General features: G+C 37.9%; 1 protein-coding gene across 1 annotated transcript in view; it reads right to left on the bottom strand.

Moving 5' to 3' along the window:
• Positions 1-23,257, bottom strand: part of BEGAIN (brain enriched guanylate kinase associated) — a gene marked incomplete at both ends in the record, with an annotated part of 188,722 nt that overhangs the window by 84,220 nt on the left and 81,245 nt on the right. Inside the window, 2 exons of the mRNA XM_083349077.1 lie at positions 1,925-1,991; positions 6,449-6,610. Coding sequence (XP_083205203.1) covers positions 1,925-1,991; positions 6,449-6,610 — 229 coding nt within the window. The remainder of the gene's footprint in view (positions 1-1,924; positions 1,992-6,448; positions 6,611-23,257) is intronic.

The following is a 23,257-nucleotide window of genomic DNA, read 5'->3' as shown; positions in this document are numbered from 1 at the left end:
ATAATGGAGACAGAAACATATAAATACATTATAGGACTTTTATGTTTTCCTTTGAGTACATTATAGCAGTTCTTAATAATCAGTCATTCCTTGCCAGTATCACATCCTTAAACAATATTCCCAAAACTAAAGTGCACATCTATATGGAAGTGTGCCTTATTGAATTCAACGGACTAGGCTCTAAACCATCATAGGGCTGCTCCATTAGTTATGAAAAACGTAGAACAACGAACTTTATACATAACTGTGGGCCTTTTATATCAAATCAATAACAAGGCAGAATCATTCACTAAGCAAGCAAGCCAGTGGGAAAAAAGTGGGAACCTTTTTTAGTTACATTTAAAATTCACGGCAGTATAAACATTTTCCTACTGTTCAGGAAATGCATGGACATACACGTCTACAGATCTCATTTATAAAGTGGGATCTATTTTAGAATTTTAAATATAGCGGCTTCCCTAACTTGAGGCTGTTTAATTGATCTATTTTTTAATGGTAGTAAAGGTAAAGGTAAAGGTTTCCCCGCACATGCGTACTAGTCGTTTACGACTCTAGGGGCCGGTGCTCATCTCCGTTTCAAAGCCGAAAAGCCAGCGTTTGTCCGAGGACATCTCCGTGGTCATGTGGCCGGCATGACTGGATGCCAAAGGCGCACAGAACGCTGTTACCTTCCCACCGTAGTGGTCCCTATTTTTCTACTTGCATTTTTACGTGCTTTCAAACTGCTAGGTTGGCAGAAGCTGGGACGAGTAACAGGCGCTCACTCTGTTACGCTGCACTCGGGATTCGACCCGCCAAACTGCCGACCATCTGATCGACAAGGTCAGCATCCTAACCCACTGAGCCACCGCGTCCCTTTTAATGGTACAGGACTGCATTTTACATCTACTTTTTATTGACACCTTATGCTAACTAAAAGAGAATACATTTTAGGAGAAATAGAAAGAATCCTTTTTCTGAACTATTTGAAAAATGTATGGTAATTTGTTAATATTTACAGTGTATGCTTTTATTGCAACAAAGCAATAGAGAAAATCACTGTCATACCCATTTCATAGATAGGCAACTATGAGAAAAAATTAGCTGGTCACTCACTTAAGGATACACTTGACTTCCAAGTGATGAATTCTATATTCTACTTCAGCTTTTGCCAACCTGGCACTTTGTGGATAGTTTGAGATACAACTCTTGGAATTGTCTATTTATCAGCATGTAAAATAAGATACAGCTTGAGCACACAAAATTCCACGTAATGTAGCTAAGACACATCTTCATGTGCTTTAATCTAAACGCTTCCCTCTACTGAAGCTGCAAAAGTTTAGTATTATATATGAATTCTTTTTCTATCCATCACTACTGAAACATTGGTTCTGTAACAGGAACAAGTAAATATGATCTGCAATAAAACAATACAGTAAACAGTAGGCATTTGGAGTGGTCAGCTGGACATGCCTATTCCCGGAAAATTCCATTAATTTCAAACTTGAATTTTTATTTACTTTTCTCGCTTTCTCTTTCTGCCAGCCTCAGTCACCATATTCTTTGATTGCTGCATGCTCAGTTATCATTGGACTCTTTGGGGATATTTAATTTTCTCCTGTTCAGATTTGATACCACATGAGTTCCTTTTTACAGGACAAAAAATTAGAACATTAAATGTTCATCCTGTAACAATGGCGGTTCCCCTTCATTAGACAAGAAAAATTTATTCATGCAGAATAGCAGAAAAATCTTACCAAGTTATAAAATCAGGTTGCAACTATAAGCACACTTATTAAAGATGTCATAATTCAGTATTGTAAGGCTTACTTCTGAGTTGCTTTATCATAATGAAAATATAAGATTCTTCATTTTCAATTTATTCTGGCAACCAAAGAATCACACAGGTCAACTTAATAATCATACAATAGCTTCCTGTACTTACCATCCTGTATAATTTATCTTCTAGGTCTTGATTAATTCTTTGTAAGGCTAGGTAATTGTTTTGTATCCTAAAATAAAGAAGAAATAATAAAATTAACATATATTTGCACTTTCATATATTTGCACTTTTAAGATTTATTTTGCATGAGCAGTTGCAACTTAGTTCCTATTTCCTTATATGTGAGATAGGTATTTTATCTGTAATAAATCTGAAAAGCAAGATGATGAAATGGCCTAGCTAAAACCTGAAAGACACACAATCAAATCTCCACTCAAATACAGAGCTTTCATTGGCCAATCTTGGTCTGAACGCTATCTTTTGAGTTTGGATCTACCTCACAGGACAGTAAGAGTAAAAGAGAAAAGGAAGAGAGAAACATATATATTATTTAGTTCCTAAGAGCAAAGTTAAGAGAATAAACCTGGAAACAATAGGAACCTGACTGAACAACTGTGGAACTTATTGTTCCCTATTCCTCACTGTGGTGCAAATTCAAAGGCTGTTGTGGAATATTGGACAGTCAGTCTAAAATATGTTGACCTAGATAAAGTATAGTGCTCTGGTGTATTGGCACTTTTCACACTGTTTAGCTTGATAAAAATTAAAGGGAGAGACGGTATCTATCATTACTTTTGATTCCCCGTAAGTTAACAGGGACCAAGCATTCTGAGAATGGCTCTTCTTTTCCTATTCTGAGTTCATTGTCCATCTGAGGTCATCAAAAACAAGCAGGAGAGACAGGTTGCAGGCCTATCCATTACAGAGTTTTTGGAGAACCAGGAAGATGACTAAAATTTCCCTCCCTGCTCTAAACCAAAGAGAAGCCATACTCATTGTTTAACACATTGTTCAATTTCCATTATTGTATCTGTCTAGGTATATTGTATCTGTCTACATATAGTGATCTACTTTTACACACACACACACACACACACACACACACACACACACACACCACAGACAGACAGACAGACAGACACAGGTAGTCTGAGAAAAGGATAAGTGATATTGTAGTGCCTTATGGTACACCTCATTCTATGTTGATTTCCATTTTAAAATCATTAAGACATTTTTTTCATATATTGATTGTAGTAAGTTTACCTAAACAGTGTCTATGCCTTGGATAAGCAATTCCTTAATTATTGTTTGCTGGAATACTGAGTCAAACACCTTTTTGTAGTCAATGAAAGTCATGCACAGAGAGATGGTGTACTTGTGCCTTTCAACGTCTTGCTGAACAACCTGGATGTGATCCATTGTGCTCTAACCACTTCTGAATCCTGCCTGCTCCTTTGGCTATCATTTAATGTTGACAATATTCTTTTTGCTATTAACTTGGTGAAAACATTATAGATGACCAAAAAAAACACTTATTGGGTGATAGTTCTTTAAATAATCTTGGGTCCCTTTCTTGTGTATAAGAATCACTTAAGCATTTTTCCATGCATCAGGATTTTTTTCTTCTCTGAAGCATCTTGAGTAGTTTTGCTAGTATCTTGTGTAAACTGTGATGACCAGCTTTCAGCGTTTCAACCATACAGCATAAACAAGGTAGAAAAGATCAGATTTCCACCAGTTTTAAGCCTGAGCACCTTTAGTACTACAAAGAGATGTCTTAGAATGTTTTAGAATTTTAGAATGAAGCAATTTAATTTTGAATATAAATGTTTAAACCCTGACTCTTAAATAGGGATGGAGAACTTTGACATGAAACCCTGGAGAATTTCTGGCAGTACAAACACATTTGTTTGGATTTGTCACTACCCATCTTGCAAGTCTGGGTGAAAGATAATATAATATAAATGTTAAATGATTTTATTATGAGAGTTTCCAGCATCTTATATAAAACCTGCAATGTAACTATTTTTTCAGGCTGCAGGCAATTCCCTAGCATCTGTTTTGAGGCATCCGTGCTGGATGGGAAGGATAATTTTGGACTCATTTTTTTATTATGAGGTAAGTGTAGATGAAATACTGAAGTGGATGCCTTAAGTCTTGCAGAGACTTTCTTAAACTCATTTTTTTAATTTCCAATAGGAAGAAAATTGGTCTATATAAAATTAAAAGGAAGCTACTATGGACAAATGCAGTGAATAAAGATTCAGATTAATATAAAAGAATTGCTATGAGGCTCTATTTTCACAAATCCCTTGACAAATGGGATATTTGTCATGAGATATTTCACCTTTCAGCCCTCATTGGATTTTAAGTGTGGGCTCTGCTCACAGGGAAGCAAGAAGGACATGGATTTTAATAAGATCTCTTTAATATTCCTCTGGGATTAATACAGACTCTTAAAAACGCTAATAGGAATTTCTCTGCCATGGTTATACGGAGTTAATTTCGATAGAGTTCCTTTGAAACACTTTCCCCATCTCTTTCAGTAGCTGGGGTCATTTCCCTTTTTTGATGTAAACATTCAGCAGTCTCTCCTTCATTTCCCACAATCTCTCACATGAAGCTGCATATCACGATTTAGAAAGTCAATATATAATAGTGTGCTGCAAAGATTCCTATCTATACTATACGGGTAATTTGTCATTGGGACATTTTTCCATTCCCTTTTGGCATTTACAGGTAAAAGAGAAATAATTTCTTGTAAGAAAATATCTAGCATTCTACATGGGGGTATCTTTGAACAGAGTCTGGAAGCTTCAGCTGGTGCAGGAAGGAGCGGTGCAGGCAGTCCTTGGGGCCCTAGGCTGGTCCATGTTACACCAATGTTACACAGGCTGCACTGGCTATCAGGTTGCTTCTGGGTCCAATTCAAGGTCTTGGTTATCACTTTTAAAGCCCTTTATGGCATAGATCCAGGCTACCTGAGGAACCAGCTCACCCTGCTGGAGTTAGCCCGCTCTGCTGATGTCAGTAGAAGGGGCATGCTGTGGATTCTATCAGCCATGGATGTTTAGTTCCTGCCCTCTGTGGCATCATTCCCTGGAGGTGAGAAACTCATCCATCCTTTGGACCTTCTGAAAAATCTTGAAGAGATGGCTCTGCCAACTAGCCTGGGACCTCCAATGGGGGTCTGAGAGTTTGGAAGCAGCTCATGGAATAGATAACCCACCCACCCCTCCTCCCAGTGCACACTTTGCTCCCTTCCTCTCCATCCTGGTTAGTTTTATTTTAGTTGAATTTTAAATTTATGATCCCTATTTATTATTTTAATGTTTTATAATGCATTTTAATTGAATGTCTGTAAGCCACCTAGGGGACGCGGTGGCTCAGTGGGTTAGGACGCTGAACTTGTCGATCGGAAGGTCGGCAGTTTGGCGGGTCAAATCCCGAGTGCCGCGTAGCAGAGTGAGCGCCTGTTACTCGTCCCAGCTTCTGCCCACCTAGCAGTTCGAAAGCACGTAAAAATGCAAGTAGAAAAATATGGACCACTCCGGTGGGAAGGTAACAGCGTTCCGTGCGCCTTTGGCGTCTAGTCATGCCGGCCACATGACCACGGAGACGTCCTCGGACAAGCGCTGGCTCTTCGGCTATGAAACGGAGATGAGCACCGGCCCCTAGAGTCGGAAAACGACTAGCACGCATGTGCGGGGGAACCTTTACCTTTACCTTTTTAAGCCACCTAGAGTTGCCTCTAGTGAGATGGTCAGCATAAAGTATAATTAATTAATTAAATAAAACCAACTAAGTTGCTGCTAGAACTGGAAGTATATTCCACTGAATGCAATGAGACTTTGTAGGAGAAGGAGAGACAGAACCTAGGGGCAGAATCAAGAGGAATCAGCCAAGAGTCCCTATGTAGCAACAAATGGACTAAGTCCATCCCCTCTTGAATTCCATTGACCCTTATCTAATGTCAAAATACTGCTAACCATTAGTTGAGTAGCTTGCTGTGCACAGGCATGTTTAGTAATAAATCAGCTTAATTGGAACTTCATGTGTGGTCCTGATCTTTAGCAACTGATAGTCTCTTTCTTTTACACACATAGAGTACATACAACCTTGTTGTTAATCTGGAACAAATACTTACTTCTTATTTCTGATATTCAATCATTCATTCTTTTTGGCAAATGGTGAAAAAAATGACCATCTTTAATTATTTATTGAAAGAATAAGAAGAACAGGACCTGATGACAGATCTTTTTAGTCCTGCATTTAGTTCTATTAGTGATCAACCAGTAACCCACAAACTAGAATGGAAAATATTTCCTTTTATCTATTTAGAATCCCTTATTGATTAGCTTTGTGCAGTGACTCTAAGATCCAGAATTATTAGAGATAAGAGAGAGAAAAAATAATCCCTATTTAATTTCTCTACCTCATGAATAATTTTATATATCTTGATCATATCTCACCTTACTTGTTCCACTTCCCCACAACTTTAAACACCCCGTAGGGGAGATGCTCCAATCCTTTGATTATTAGTTCAGTGCTGAGATTTAAATAATGCCAACATTGAACTTCCTTTCTAATTTTTAATGAGTATCAACATTCTTCACATTTCTGATATTTCACAAAAATAATATATGTAATTTATTTTCTGTAATGTCAATGAATTCAGACACAAACCGTCTCAGCTTTTCGGTCACTTTTTCTAGTTCTTCCTGAGCGCGTCTCAGTTCTACTTCAAGATATTGACGGGTAGAATCAAATTCAGTTTCAAGCATTTCCAGTTTGTGAGTTGTGTACGAAAGACGCTTACAGAGTTCCCCCTTCTGTTCCTGTAGCGTGCTAGAAAGACATAGAGTGCAACAGATTAACAATTCTGTATAGACAGTCTAGTGACAGATATGGTCACATGAATTACACAATTTACATAATGTAACAAATATTAGAATTTTACGATTATTCTTTGGTGTTGAATTATAGCTGTCATCCTCTGGAGCAAAATTTCAGAAAGTGAAAATCATTACCAATATTTTAGTTTACCATGACTACGTACAGTATAATTCTTTAGTATGTGGGCATTAGACTTCTAGTGAATTAACCTTTTATTTGAGAACTAATAATTGGAGATACAGATACATGGAACTAAGATCTTTTGCACAAATCAAACAAAAATTACAGGGCCAAGTAAAAGTTCCTGCTATGGATTCAGAGTTTAAGATTCCAAAGTGGATCCCACCCATTGGATGCCTATTGGATATGTAGGACTGAAATACCTATAGTCTGCTGTTAATACTGGTTGTTCTGTTTTGTTGCTTGGTCACTATTTTATGTTTTGTATTCTATATTTATTATAGATGTTTAATGTTATACGGTTTTGGAATTCGTTGGTTTCCTGTTTGCCTTTATTTCATTATTATTATTATTATTATTTATTAAATTTTTATACTGCCCTTCTCCCGAAGGATTCAGGGCGGTGTACAGGGCAATAAATATCAAAATGTAAATACAAAAGTTAAAAAAGAGTTAAAAAGAATTAAATAATTATGCCCAATATAATACAATAATAAAAGTGTGTTAAAACTAAATCCAACCCCAAACCCATCAGACCAGGCCAGATTGTTCAAATAAATAAGTTTTTAAATCACGCCAGAAGGAGCAAAGGTCGGGGGCCATCAACCTTCGGGGCGAAGGTCGGGGGCCATCAACTGGCAAGCGGTTCCACAGGTCTGGCGCGCCCACATATTCATATGCCATCTAGAGTCATAAATAGCCTCATAAATCTTCTAAACAAATAAATAGTGGTTCCATGCTACCTAGGATTTCTAGGAATAACAGAAAGTGGGAAAAACTATTTAGTTTTGGGACATTCTTTATTTCCTACGCTGTGATAGAGAATCATCCAATCTCTCTTTTTAACTTCCCCACTTTGTTTAGGTGTGGGAAAAGGAAAATTTTTAAAAAAATTGTCTCACTTTTATATATAGTACAGGTAGTCCTCAACATACAACTACAATTGAGCCCAAAATTCCTGCTGCTAAGCAAGACCATTGTTAAGTCATTTCACAACCTTTCTTACCATAGCTGTTACTGCAGTTGTTAAGTTACTAACAGGGTTGCTACATGAATCTGGCATTCCCAATGACTTTGCTTGTCAGAAAGTTGCAAAAGGTGATCACAGGATCCTGGGACATTGCAACCATTATAAATATGAGTCAGTTGGAAACATCTGAATTTTGATCACATGACTATGGAGATGCTACAATGATCATAAATGTCAAAATTGGACATAAGTCGCTTTTTAAAGTGTTGTTGTAACTTTGAACGGTCATTAAACAAACTCTTGTAAGTTAAAGATTACCTGTACCAGGATACTGACAAACCTTTCTGTTAATGGAATTCAATAATAAGATAGGATAGGAAAAGAAAGGGAAAGACAGGAAAGGAAAGGTTTTAAGGACATATTTCTAAGAGAATGTGGTAACTCTTAGTATGTTTTTTGGTAAAATGTCTTACAAAAACTGAACGAATTATTAGCTCAATTACAGTTATTAAAATAATGTAGTTCATAATTTGTTCAAACTGGAACTTATTATTTTAATAAAAACAATTTATAATTACAAAAGATGATTGGGGGGGGGAATAACTCCGAACCAAAAAATGTTATGTAGAAACAGAATCTTATCTATATATCCTTTTTGTAAATTGAACTGCCTGCACTGAAGTATGTTATGTCAGTTCTGGGTGAAGCCTGCAGGCTGAATCTGTGAATACATAATAAAACTCTTTTGAGAAAGTATATGAACAATTTAGAAATGCTGGATGACAAATTATATGTCTTTGACAATAGTGGCTTTACATATTCTTGGTGCTTGTTCATACACCATCCTATAAATAGAAATAACACTTCATCTACAAAGTTTATTATCAAGGCTCTTTGACACCTGCTGCCAGCGTCAATTTCCCATCGTCCTGTGCGCACCCACAGGGAGGACCTCCTCAGGGTACTGCCGGTCAAGGATTGCCGACGGGCGATCCACAGGGGGAGGGCGTTCTCTGTGGGCGCGCCTGCCCTATGGAATCAACTGCCAACGGAACTCCGGACTGCCCCCGACCTTCGTTCATTTCGCCGGGACCTAAAAACCTGGCTCTTTGAGCTATCTGGTCTGGACTGAGGGGTTTAATGTTTTTAAATTGTGATTTAATTTTTGTGGCCAGACTTAATTTAATTTAATTTTAATTTTATATTGGATTGTTTTTAAATTTTGCCTTGTAAACCGCCCTGGGTCCTTTGGGAATAGGGCGGTATATAAACCGAATAAATAAATAAATAAAATAAATAAATATTAAAAGACCTCAAATATAAGAGCACTGGGGGGTAAGGTTAGTGTTCAGGTGAGCACTGACTTTTTAGCAGTGGCAAATCAGAAGCTTAAAAGAAGCCCAGTAACTGGGATAATAGCACAGTAGTTCCTCCTCACTGTCATTCATCAGTGACAGGAATTCAAAGAAAAACTGACTAGTAGCCATTGAAACTTCAATGTCTAATCCTCTTTTGAATTTTCTGAGTTAGTGGCCATTACTCTCTCTTCTACAATCTTAAATATGGGCATTGGGTAAAGAATTGCTTTTATTTTGCAGGACTCAAAACTCCTGTCATTCAGTTTCATGGGAGGGCATCATTCTATTTTTATTAATTTTTTTAAAATGACCCAATAGCTGAAGGTCTCTGTGCAGTTTACAATAAAATACATTAGACAATGAAATTTGAATAAAAGCATATACAATGAAATAAAATAATGAGCAAAATGAAAACTCCGTATGAAATACACAGCAGCAACTGTAACTGCATAACTCCCATATTATTTTAATGCCAAACAACTACACAACATTATTTTTGTAAGAATCAGCTTTTTAAATTGCACATATTTCTGTATATCTGAGTAACATCCTCTTCTGTACTAAAGCTGGGTCTTTTATGATATAAATAGCTTTAAAAAAAATCCACTGAGCACTATAGATCTTGTCCAATGCCAGCCTTAGCTATTTTAACATTTGGAGAGGAAAACCAAATTTCATAAGAAACATCCCAAATTCCCTTCTCCTCCCTTCCTATAGATAGAAGTTCAAAGCTGTAAACAGCATCATCCTTGAGAAATAGTACTTCACATTTCATTATAAATCCAGTTTTCATCCCAAAGTTATTATTGCCAGAAATGGTAAATGAAATTGTTTCATAGCCAAAATCATTTCTTGGAAATTAGAATCCAGCTGCTAACACTGAAAAATACTTTTCTATGTTCCTCAGTTGGAAGAAGCAAGATTGGGAATAATTGCTTTCCAAAGCCTATACCTAAGTTTATACATTGTAATATGTCATGCTTTACTTAGCCATAATTGGTTGACTAAGCCATAATTGGATTAATTCACACAATACTTTATATCATTAATCATGCTTTAAGCTGGACTGATTCACTGAATAAACTTTGTCAAAACTAAAACCAGCATTATGGCCTTAGAAAATAATTGCTAGTTAAAATAGACGATGTAACAAACACCAATGAATTTAAGATTTCCTTCTGAGTAAACCTGTATGGGATTGTACTGCACAAAGACTAAATTACCAATAGGGCAGCTGATTGCTTCATATGTACAAATGGGATTTAAAACAAAATACTTTATTGTGGATTGGCTCCAATTTAGATTTCTACCCACTCTGTTCAATGGGTCTATTTTTTTCTTTCTTTCCTTCAGTCAAGCAGCATTTGATAACTACTAAGGATAATCAGTGCTCAGTGGCGTATGTTTGGGGACAGGGAGAGAAGGATAGAGCTTTTACCTGTAACATTTTCAAAGAATTGTACCTTTATAAAAGTTATGACAGAATGTAGCCACTGCCTTAAAAAAATCTGCTGATGGTTTGGAGAAGGTAAAAAGAGGGAATTGCAGTTTACCTACCTCTTCAAACACCCATTTCTCTCTGCCTGTATTTACAAGATAGACTGAACAACAGATAATTGTTCTTTTATTCATTCATGTCTGATTCTTGGAGACTGCCTGGACAAGTTACTGCAGGGTTTTTTGGCAAGGTTTTTTAGAGAAGGTTTGCCATTGCCATTGCTTCCTTTCTAGGGCTGAGAAAAAGTGAATGAGCTGGTTTTGTGCCAAAGGCAAGACTAAAATTCCTGTTCCCCCAGTTTCTAGCCTAATGCTTTAACCACCAACTAACCCATTTTAGTCTAATATATTTTCCAGACCCAGATCATGGTATATGTGCATAATAGGAACCCAGTTAATTGTATTAATTGAGTAAAGCAGTGTTCAGTTAATCAGAGGTAATGATTATAACTTCTGGGGTACCTTTCACATATTCCTAGAATTTCTCACTGGTTCATGTGACTGGACTAGAAAAGAGATTTACCTGTACTCATAAGTAGCTTCACAGAGAGACTTCTGGCGCACCTATTTAAGGATGTGAAAATGTTCCTTTATGGAAAATTGTGACCCTCGAATGGGCTGTATTAACTGTTGGATTGCACTTAGAATTTTTGGAATAGTTAACTTCAAGGTCAAAATAGTCTGTTTCAAAATCAATTCTATTTTTGAACACTGGAATAGTCCTTTTTGAGGGAAATGCTCCATGATTAAATATTAGGCTCACTGCAACACCCGTTATCTCCTGTGTATCTCATGGGATATTGGGTGAGAGCTAGTTAAGAAATAGGTTCTCCCATTCAAATGAAGGTCTATGTGGCTAAGAGGGCATCTCAACTTCTAAAAATATTGGCATCTTATTAGCTTTGATCCCTAGATGAAAATAGCTCAAGCTGTTGGCAATTGTTGTTTTCTCTTTTCCAAAGTCTCTGCAGTAAATGGAACAAGCCAAGTATATTTGACTTGTGGTGCAGTGGACGGGGAACATCAGGGAACATAATTCAGAGCAGCAGAAATGAAATCATCATCTGCCTATTGGGAGATCCTTTTTTGCTTTGGCAAGTAAATGAGATGATATTGCTGTGCATGGCAGATGAACATTAAGAGAGCCAAAGAATGAGAATAATTACGAAACTTAGTCAAGGTTTTCCTTTCCCCCTCCTTTTTTGGATGGAATTGCAATTTCATGTTAGCAGTTTAAACAATAACACCATTTGTGAGATTGCTTGTATTTTTAATTTAAAGTGAACAGCTCTTAATTTAGCAGCTGAGGTTTTTTTCCAAAATCACAGTAAACTTTCCCAGCTGATCCTGTGCAATAGAAATATGATGCATTGAGCCATGTAAGGTTATTTTAATATATATAATCACAGAAACAAGATTACTATTATATGCACAGAGATGGAAAAAATCATTGTTACCCACTATGGAGGAATAGTTGGTAAAATTGACAGAATTTACTGAGATGGACAAACTGACTTCTTTGATTAGAGAAAGGACAATATCTTACATTTACTGATGACTAGAAACCCCTTATGGACTTTTTGCATAAAAAATGAAAAAATAAACTTGTGATTTATGGTTTTGATAATTACACAGGATAATTACAGAAAGATGAGTCATGATGCAGCTTTAGAAAAAGAGGTTAAAATATATTTGTACTTAATTGCTGTGAAGAATTATTGGAAGCCACTTTAGACCTTTGTATCTTTTTTATATCTTTCTCCTTTTTTCTAATCTTTTTTCTTATTGCACTTTTTTATTTTCCTCTTTCCTTTTCATTGTATTTATTTTAGTTAGTATTAATTATTAATACTGCTGATAAAGCTTTAAATGACAATGATATATACAAAAAAGAGTATTGGCTATAAAAGCTCCTAGTTCTCTTTTAAATACATATAAGTAGTTGAACAACACCACTTCTGATTTGGATGGGTGAAATGAACTTTTGGTTCATATTCTGACCTAACAACCTAATAAATTTATGTTGTTGTTGTTGTTAGTTGTGAAGTCATGTCCGACCCATTGTGATCCCATGGATAGTGTTCCTCCAGGCCTTCCTGTCCTCTACCAATAAATTTATAGAGATTCTCTAAATGTTTCAATTTGGAATGCATACATATTTGCATTTTATACACATTTGCAGAATTGTTTATTACTATATTTTCTTATGTATTCATTGATACTTTCATTAAAAATGACTCTTTGGTATTTGGGTCTGGATATATTGAAAGAAAGAAAAGAAAAGAAAAACAGTTACATTATGAGTTACATCAATAATATTTTGTAACAAAAAGAAAGGTAGAAATTCAGATTCAATAGATGCTTTTGTGGAAGCTAGAAACTACCTACATTTTAAAATACAGTAAATTAGAGTCTAGAATGGCCATCATTGTTTAGCATTAAAAACAGAATTGTGATTAACTCTAAAGAGAAACTCATTCTTTCAAGCTCTCAAATATCTTGAATTTGTCATGAACATGCATTCTGTTCAGGACCAGGGACAGCTCCATGCAGAATAACTATAAACCAAATAACTATTTTTAATGCATGTAATGTTTTAGTTCAATACGCAATGTTCACAAGGAAATATTACAGATGTATGAATGGAATAGCATTGGAAACAATTATTTTCAGTACAGTATTCAGTTTGCAAATTTCTGGATCCAACGTACACTTAAATTTCAGGAATATCTCATTCAGCTGAGGCAACCCAGTGGTTAGTTCTTTGAAATTATAGTACCTTGTATCTCCTAAAGAGGCTGAACAAGAAATCACTAAAGGGGTCCCCTAATTCTGGAAATAAGTTACTATTTTGGTGTCCTTTATAAAGAAAAAAATCAGAACACTTCTATTATGTGTGGATATTGTGATTCACTTGCCAATTATTAAATGCTGCCAAGTACAAAGAACAAACTGCTGCCATTAAATGCATTCCAGGTTCACGGATTGGTTTTGAAATGAATAAAATCATCATGAATGGAGTTTATTGTGAAATAATTTGCTGCATTACATTCAGCAGGCTATTTCACTCACTGGATCCACTTTCATTCATGAAGACTTAGATTATTCTTGAGAGCAGCACAGCGAGAAGAATGTTCATACGTAAATGAATTATTGCCTTCCTTCTCATTCTGGAAGTAAAGAAAAGGATTTATACAGCTGAGAAAAAACAATTGGGTGGGGATAGATATGAAAGTGCTTTGCAAGTATCTGAAGTTTCACAGAAGGTCAAGACACATTCTCTTTCATACCATAATAATCTTAAATTAAAGGAAGGTGGATTTGGACTGAGTGTCACAGGAAAACAATTCAACAGTAGAACTACTTGTGGGCTTGGGTGGTAACACCCCTTGTGTCAAGGTTCCAACTAATGAAACTGAATAAAGTAGAACTCTGAGGCTTGAGAATTCCTCAAAGAACATACAGTATTTATTGGATACATAATATTGGCATCAACTCTAATCAACTCTAAACTTTCCCCCCAGAGATTCAGAGTAATTAATGCAACAATTCCCTCCCTTCTACTATGCTACTGATTACATTATCCAATAAATGCATTTGGCAGTCTTCTTAACAGTTCTTCTGTCCTCCTTTAGGGTCCGGTGAGAATGACCTTAGTTTCCATGGGATTGTTCTATATTTAGTCTAATAAAAATAAAAGCAACCTAATCCCCTCCTTCTTTTTATGTGGCAACTGAGAATGACAAAGATGGGATCTGCTAGGTTCATTGCAGACATTGACACCTTGTTTGATAGTGTTTAAACAAAGGTTGGGGGTGCTGAATTCTTTCACTGATAACAGCTTTGGACTTGATGGCTCACATGGCCCCATTCCACTGTATGATTCTACGTCTATTCCCAAGTCATTAGTCTTGGGATTTTTGCAGGATTGGTCATTTTTTAAATAAAATAACCACATGCCAGAATTCCAAGGGCACTTATGCTACATAAATATTTTATAGAAGGAATAAATGCTACATGGAGGGAAGTGTGTAGTGGGGTGCCCCAGGGCTCTGTTCTGGGCCCAGTGCTCTTCAACATCTTCATCAATGTTTTGGATGAGGGGATAGATGGGGAACTCATCAAATTTGCAGATGACACCAAGCTTGTAGGAATAGCCAACACACCAGAAGATAGGCTTAAGATACAGAAGGATCTTGACAGACTTGAACACTGGGCACTATCTAACAAAATGAAATTCAATGGTGAAAAAAGTAAGGTTCTACATTTAGGCAAGAAAAACCAAATGCACAGGTGCCTTGCTCAATAGTAGTAACTGTGAGAGGAATCTTGGAGTCCTAATTGACAATCACTTATATATAAGCCAGCAGTGTGCTGCAGCTGCCAAAAAAGCCAACACAGTGCTAGGCTGCATTAACAGAGGGATAGAATCAAGATCACATGAAGTGTTAATACCACTTTACAATGCCTTGGTAATGCCACACCTGGAATACTGCATCCAGTTTTGGTCACCACGATGTAAAAAAGACGTTGAGATTCTAGAAAGAGTACAGAGAAGAGCAACAAAGATGATTGGGGGGGCTGGAGGCTAAAACATATAGGGAACGGTGGCTGGAATCGGGTATGTCTAGTTTAACGAAGAGAAGGGTGAGGGGTGAATGATAGCAGTGTTCCAGTATCTCAGGGGTTACTACAAAGAAGAGGGAGTCAAGCTATTCTCCAAAGCACCTGAGGCAAGACAAGAAGCAACGGATGGAAACTAACCAAAGAGAGAAGCAACCTAGAACTAAGGAGAAATTTCCAGACAGTTAGAACAATTAATCAGTGGAACAACCTGCCTCCAGAAGCTGTGAATGCTCCAACACTGGAAATTTTTAAGAAGAGACTGGACAGCCATTTGTCTGAAATGGTGTAGGGTTTCCTGCCTGAGCAGGGGGTTGGACGATGACTTCCAAGGTCCCTTCCAACAACAACAACAACAATATTATTATTATTATTATTATTATTATTATTATTATTATTATTATTATTATTATTATTATTATTATTATTATTATTATTTGGCATTCAGATGCAACAAAGCATTTCATTGGCTATTTACTATCCCCTGAATTTCATGTAATACCAGTGTTGTGGCAGTACACAGATGTCAAAACTCTGAAAGATAAGTCAACAATGACCTCACTGTCTAAGAGAATGAGGTTACTGATGACAAACCATATTTCATATTGCCTTCAGTGCTTTCTCTTAGGGCCAGGTAGAAATGCAATGGAAACAGTGGTTTCCACTCTGCCTCCCCTGCCATCTCCGTAGCCCTAAATGAGAAAGTATAATTGTTTCCAAGAGACTCTAATCTTCTGATTTCCACTGACCACCTGGGAAGACAATAGGCTGATAGATCTAGATGTACTAATAGATATCTCTTAATTGCTTCCATTAACAGTGAAGCAACTTCTTGCCTGGATGTACCCTCAAAATTTTTGCATGACCACAATTCATTTCTGATCTCATTCTACATTTAAATTTGTGAGTGTCTAAACAAGATCAGGATTTTTTGTTAAAAAAATTAATATTTAAAATTTAACGTGTAGTATTTTTATCACTACTAGATAAGTTGCAACTCTGCTATGCTACATATAAAAAGTAATCTTGTGTGGGGTGGGAATGTTAAATTTTTAAAGGTATTAAAATAAGCAATGAAAACCTTTGGCCAAACTTGGGACTTGAAACTGCCATCTTCGGTGTATGCTTGGAATAAGCATTATTCCACAATCTTTGGTTTTTATAAAAGGAACACTAGATAAAAATGATCCTAGCACAATAAGAGATCAAAGTAATTCTGAACTGATGGAAAAGATAGAACACATCAGCCAAAGAATAAGGATTGCTTGAAGTTGTGTAGGTGACCCTGCCCTTCCATCGGGTGTTGTATTGTACCCCAGTGAGAAAATGATCAGATGTTCACTGTTCCTGTCCAAAATTCTATCAAATTCCTGTTGATAATGAACAATGTCCCTACTCTCCTTTCTTGTATGTCTTTTTTGTCTCAAAACCACATTTAGACCAGACCAGCCTTGAAATCTTCAAAGACTTCTTCAGGAAGAGAACTGTGCTTTATAATGCAGGAAATAAGATTAATTTATAACGATAGCAGCAGAAGTAGCCTAAATATTTAAAGTGTTTAAAGCATGAAATCTTTGTTAAAAGGCCAGGGACAGCTAAAGGAATTTCCAGTGATGTGTTAAAGACTAAGTGAGCCACTTGGCAGAAGACATTTTCAATTTGGGGAAATGCCTGAAAATAATTGCTATCGTGGTGGATGCAAAAAACAAAAGGTGATCATTTAGAAAAATGCTATATGTATTAATAAGCATTAGATATCATCATGATATCTGCTATTCTTAATCTTTGCTAGTTGATTATCAGTACATAGATAGGAAATGCAGAGAAAAGCAATTCAGAAATACTATCTCTTGCTGCCCAGAGGAAATCAGCAACAAATAGGACTATTCCAAGACATTTGTTGCCTGAATGCCTTGGCCATTTTCCCACATAGAGGAATCACAATATGGATCAGCCTGTGGCAGTTCAAATAAACACGGCAAGCCAACTGGGATGGAATGCAGTGGATTCCCAGAAGGGAGGGAGGTGCATTCTAGAGAAGTAAGAGGCAATTTAGCTCAGGTTTTAAGTGTGAGAGAAAGAGGATAAAGACAGCCCCTCCCTAATAGTTCACAGAGTGCAGGTAATCCTCAAGTTACTAATGTAATGAAGCCTATAACCGAGGATTTGTAGGAGTGACTCACCTAACTTGAATGTGATCACTCCCTGCTTTCACCTAACATTCATGAATCAAATGTGTGGGTCGTTAAGTGCACGAGGTATCTGAGGATGGGGAAGGTCATGGAGTGGCCTAGTGCTTCCAATCACCCGAGGCCTCCCCCAACCCACTGAGATATCTCATGCTTGCCCTTCCATCCTTCCCGACTGGGTCACTTACCTTATGTAGATCTCAATGATCAAGGGATCTGTCTTCTCTCCAGCCTCTCTGCCACAGTTTCGCCTTGAGCAAAGGCTTGCCAAGGCCTGCAGGGATGAGAGATTGCATCCCTATAGGCTCCAGTCATCTTTGCAAAAAGCCTTTGCCACTGAGAATGGAAGTCGGGATGGGTTCATGTGTTCCTCCAGAAAGGATTCTGTCACCGAGAATGGAAGCTGGGAGAGGCATGCGCATCCCTCCAGCCTCTGTTTTACAGCGGCAAAGGCTTTTTGCAAAGATGGCAAAAGCTTTGCAAACAGAAGGAAGGCTTCATGCTTCATGCTTCAGGCCTTCCCTCCATTTGCAAAGCCTTTTGCCACAGAACTCATCTAGGCCTACGTTGGCAGAGGACAGAGGCCTAAAGTACCATGAGATCATGCAAGGTCAGTAGTGTGAGATCTCATGCTACTGATCTTGCATGATCTTGCAGTTCTTTAGGACTCTATTCTCTGCGAACACACTGAAGCAAGCCAATAAACTGAAGGCACACTAGATCTTTGCAAGTTGAGTATCCACAGGCCCAGTGCAGGGCGAATGTTGCAGTGCTTCTGCGGTCGTTTGTAAGGGTGAATGACTACTCTGATGCTGCAGCATTCATAACTTTGGGACTGTATCTTAAGTACTTGGGGGGTTTGTTGTAACTTTGAATGGTTGCTAAGTGAACTGTTGTAACTCAAGGATTACCCGTATATTGCAAATGCAGATAATAGAATTCTCAGTCTGGCAAGATTTTGTCTATAGGTGTAAAGCAATAAAGAACTCAGCTTGGAAGAATTGCTATCTGTCATTCTTGGTTTTGGGCCTGACACCAGCTTAAGGGGATTGTCCCAAGTAGTTCATAGGATATATAAAGCTCTGATCTGAAATGATATGTGGGAAAGAACTTGGAGCTAAGAGATAGTGCCTAGGGAATGGTCAGATAAGAGAGAGATAGTCTGCAGCAAGTTAGTGAGCAGACAAAGAAGCTCAGAAGGGATCTTTCCTAGTTTCTCAGGTTGTAAATGAGACAGCAAGAGATGTGTATGTTCAGACACATTAAGAGTCTATTAATACAGCCTTACAATAAAACAGAATTATCTCATCTGGTCATGTTTCCTGTGTGGTCTACCTGGGAAGGCTGACATATCCCTCCCATTAACAGCTCCTGTTTCATTCTACTTAATTGCTTCCCCTTGTTCTTTAGCTTACCTGCAAAGATGGAAAATAGTAGTATTTGTCAGCCTTCTGTTCAAATTACATTAATCTGATTTACAACCCTCTTGAATGGAGGGAAATGAAGAGTGTTTATATCTTGGTCATGTTCTCCATTCTTGCAATAGTTCATTATCAGATATCCTTGGAGTTTATACTAGTAAAAAATAATAATTAGGTCACCTTCTGTTTCTAGGCAGAATGTGTCAATTTCCATTGCTTCCAGTGGCAACGGAATAGACAGACCCTTGATTGGTGAGATGGAAGGAGGGAGAGAAAAGAGAAGTATGCATGGAAATTATTATGAAGGTAACTAGGGTGTTTTCATATTTTAGCCTGAACAACATTGTACAGACCTGTTTAGGCAGAAAAGACTTTGAAATCTCCGTTGAATAAGAAGACACATATAAGTAATCCTAAACTATTAGCTTTACTTCTACTAATGTTTGCCATGTTTGCTTGGTATTAAATATGGCAAATACTCTCACTCACTCTGTGTGTGTGTGTGTGTGTGTGTGTGTGTGTGTGTGTGTGTGTATGTGTGCGCGCACGCAAGCGCCACAATAAACTATCCATGGATCTGCGCTTCTAAGTTTGACAGCTATTTCTTCTTGTCTGAACTGGGGATATACTGAGAAATAGCTAAAAGAATAAAATGGATTGAAGGTTCCAGTCCAAGTTGCAATTCAGCCTTTTGGGCAAACTTAAACAAATCAGTAAGCTTTCAATTTTGTCATTTAAGAGGGGAAAAAAATTACAAGGTGGCAGTTCAGAAATTGGTGAAAGCATATATTAGATAAAGGACCAAAATGGCAGGGACCTAACAGAGGCATAAGAGATTAAGAAGAGGTGGCAAAATTACATAGAAGAACTATACAAGAATGAGCTTAATGTCCCTGATATTCACAATGAGGTGGTCACTGACCTCGAGCCAGACATCCTAGAATGTGAAGTGAAGTGGGCCTTAGAAAAGCTGAGCAACAACAAAGCTAGTGGAGGTGACAGTATTCCAGCTGAGCTATTCAAAATCTTAAAAGACGATGCAGTAAAAGTGCTACACTCAATTTGCCAGCAAATTTGGAAAACTCAACAGTGGCCACAGGATTGGAAAAGATCAGTTTACATTCCAATTCCAAAGAAAGGCAGTGCCAAAGAATGTTCAAACTATCGCACCATTGCACTCATTTCTCATGATAGTAAAGTTATGCTTAAAATCCTACAAGCTAAACTCCAGCAGTATGTGGATCGAGAACTACCAGAAGTACAGGCAGGATTTCGAAGAGGCAGAGGAACTAGAGATCAAATTGCCAACATACGCTGGATCATGGAGAAAGCTAGGGAGTTCCAGAAAAACATCTACTTCTGCTTCATTGACTATGCTAAAGCCTTTGATTGTGTGGATCATAACAAACTGTGGCAAGTTCTTAAAGAGATGGGCATACCAGACCATCTTATTTGTCTCTTGAGAAACCTATACCTGGGTCAGGAAGCAACAGTGAGAACTGGACACAGAACCACTGAATGGTTCAAAATTGGGAAAGGAGTCCGGCAAGGCTGTATACTGTCACCCTGCCTATTTAAATTATATGCAGAGCACATCATGAGAAAGGCAGGGTTAGAGGAATCAAAAGTTGGAGTTAAGATTGCAGGAAGAAATATCAACAACCTAAGATATGCAGATGATACCACTCTAATGGCAGAAAGTGAAGAAGAACTAAAGAGCCTCTTGTTGCAGGTGAAGAAGGAGAGTGCAAAACTTGGATTGAAACTTAACATTAAGAAAACTAAGATCATGGCATCTGGCCCTCTCAATTCCTGGCAAATAGATGGGGAAGAAATGGAGGTAGTGACAGATTTTATTTCCCTGGGCTCCGAGATCACCACAGATGGGGACTGTAGCCAAGAAATTAAAAGATGCTTGCTCCTGGGGAGGAAAGCAATGGCAAATCTAGACAGCACACTAAAAAGCAGAGACATCACCCTGTCAACAAAAGTGTGTATAGTCAAGGCTATGGTCTTCCCAGTTGCAATGTAAGGCAGTGAAAGCTGGGCCATAGAAAAGGCTGAGCGCCAAAGAATTAAGGCCTTTGAACTATGGTGCTGGAGAAGACTCCTGCGAGTCCCTTGGACTGCAAGGTGATCAAACCGGTCAGTCCTAGAAGAGATAAACCTTGACTGCTCTTTAGAAGGCCAGATCCTGAAGCTAAAACTCAAATACTTTGGCCACCTAATGAGAAGGAAAGACTCACTGGAGAAGAGCCTAATGCTGGGAAAGATTGAGGGCAATAGAAGAAGGGGATGACAGAGAATGAGGTGGCTGGATGGAGTCATTGAAGCAGTAGGCGTGAGCTTAAATGGACTCCAGAAGATGGTAGAGGACAGGAAGGCCTGCAGGAATGTTGTCCATAGGGTTGCGATGAGTCGGACATGACTTCGCAGCTAACAACAACAAATATATGTGTATGTGTATGTATATGTATATGTATATAGCATGTGCATATGTCCGTTATGTATGTGTATGGGTAGATATATACTTTCTTTTGAGAGCAGGCAACAGAATTTCATTTTTAATGTGGCCCAGTGCACTCACAGCAAAAAATGACAATAAAGGTTATCTTATTTTAGCATCATATCTTATCTCATCTCATCTATAGTTTCATACTTGGCCAAGTATTCTTCAACATTTTCATAATTAATGACTTTGATGAAGAAGTAGAAGAAATGCTTATCAAATTTACAGATGATGCAGAACTGGGTGAAGAGTTAATATTCTAAAAGGCAGAAATAAAGTTAAACTAATCTTGACAGTTTAGAGACATGGTTTGAAAAATAACACAATGAAATTAATAGAGACAAATTCAAATTCAAATCAATCTGAAAGATACAGCAGGGATGCCAGACTAAGTATTAGAAAAATATATTGTAATTGAAGTAAATATGTATCACTAGCAAGATATTGTTGCTGAAAAGGCAAATGTAATTTTAGATTGCATAAATTATCTAACTTGGGCTGCAAAAAGCCAGATGACCTCTGTGCTAGCAAACTATTAAAGAGCTCTATATTTCTTTGCTGTCAATTAATAGTCATCTAGATTTTTACAGCTTAGTTATGGCAGAAAAATGAATAAAAGAAGAGTTTCTATTTCGGGGGGTGGGGTGAGTTTCACTTCATTTTGTATTGTTCAGTACGTACTTGAGTACTGCCTCTAGTATTGGGTTCTTGATATTAAGAAATATTCACAGTAATTAGAACAATATGTTTGGTTCGAATTGACGAGGACTCAGAGTGGTTAACACTGAACGAGTTTATTGAATACACAAAGTCAACTGTCAAATGTCAAATGTTGCAACCCTTTTATAGAGAAAGCGTTTGAACTGTAACCAATACAAACAGTCTGTTTTCCCGCTCCTTGGTTGTGGCGTCCAATGATTGCACCTTATTTTCCCGCTTTAAACCTTGCAAAGCTGCACTGTGTTTGCAATCTCTTTCATGGCTTATTGCTAACTATTTACATACACAACACCCCTTACCCCCCAGTTGGTGTCATTTCTTTACAAAATCCATTAGGTATTTTGGTGGCCTATGTATTCTAGAAGGGTATCTGTTACTTTGGCTGCTAGGGACCCTTCTTCCTGGTTGACTGCTTGGCTGCTGGTTACTATGCTGGTTACTACTAGACCTGGGCTCAGGGTTACTGGCTTCAGATGTACTGCCTTGTGTATTAGGTTGTGTTTGGGATTCAGTTGTCACTGGCCTACTTCGCAGGGGTATTTCCCAATCAATTGGACTGAATTGTTGTTGATGGGCATCAGGAAATATGTCATCTTGCCCAACCACTACACCACTTTCTGGCCTAATGTTATCTGTACTGTTTGCCCTAACTGAGCTTTGGTCCCCCTCAGCTGGCACACACCCACTAGATCTTTTCCTCAGCTGGTCTATGTGTCTTTTACAGACCCTATTCCCTTCCCCCTCAATGATGTATGATAGGGGACCTAAGATTTCAGTTACCACCCCAGGAATCCATTTATCCCCTTGGGCGTAGTTCCTGGCCCAAATCAAGTCCCCCACTTCAAATGTTCTGTTAGGAATGTCTAATTCAATGTTTGGTTGGAGTCTGTCAGGGTGTAGTCTGTCCAACTTGGTCAAGATTTTTCTTCCCCACCTCATTTCAGCTGGACTTTTCCCTGTAGCCGAACAAGGGGTTGTGTGTTGAGCCAACAAGAACTCAGCTAGTCTCTGATGCCAGTCACCTCGAATGATTCTTTTAAGCGCGTCCTTCGTGGTCCTCACGTTCCTTTCAGCCAATCCGTTGGTGGAGGGGTGGAAGGGTGCAGAAGTCTTATGCTTAATCGAGTTGGCC

Source organism: Vipera ursinii, assembly GCF_947247035.1.
Source record: "Vipera ursinii genome assembly, chromosome: 1".
NCBI classification, from domain to species: Eukaryota; Metazoa; Chordata; class Lepidosauria; order Squamata; family Viperidae; genus Vipera; species Vipera ursinii.
This window is presented reverse-complemented; position numbering and strand designations above follow the sequence as displayed.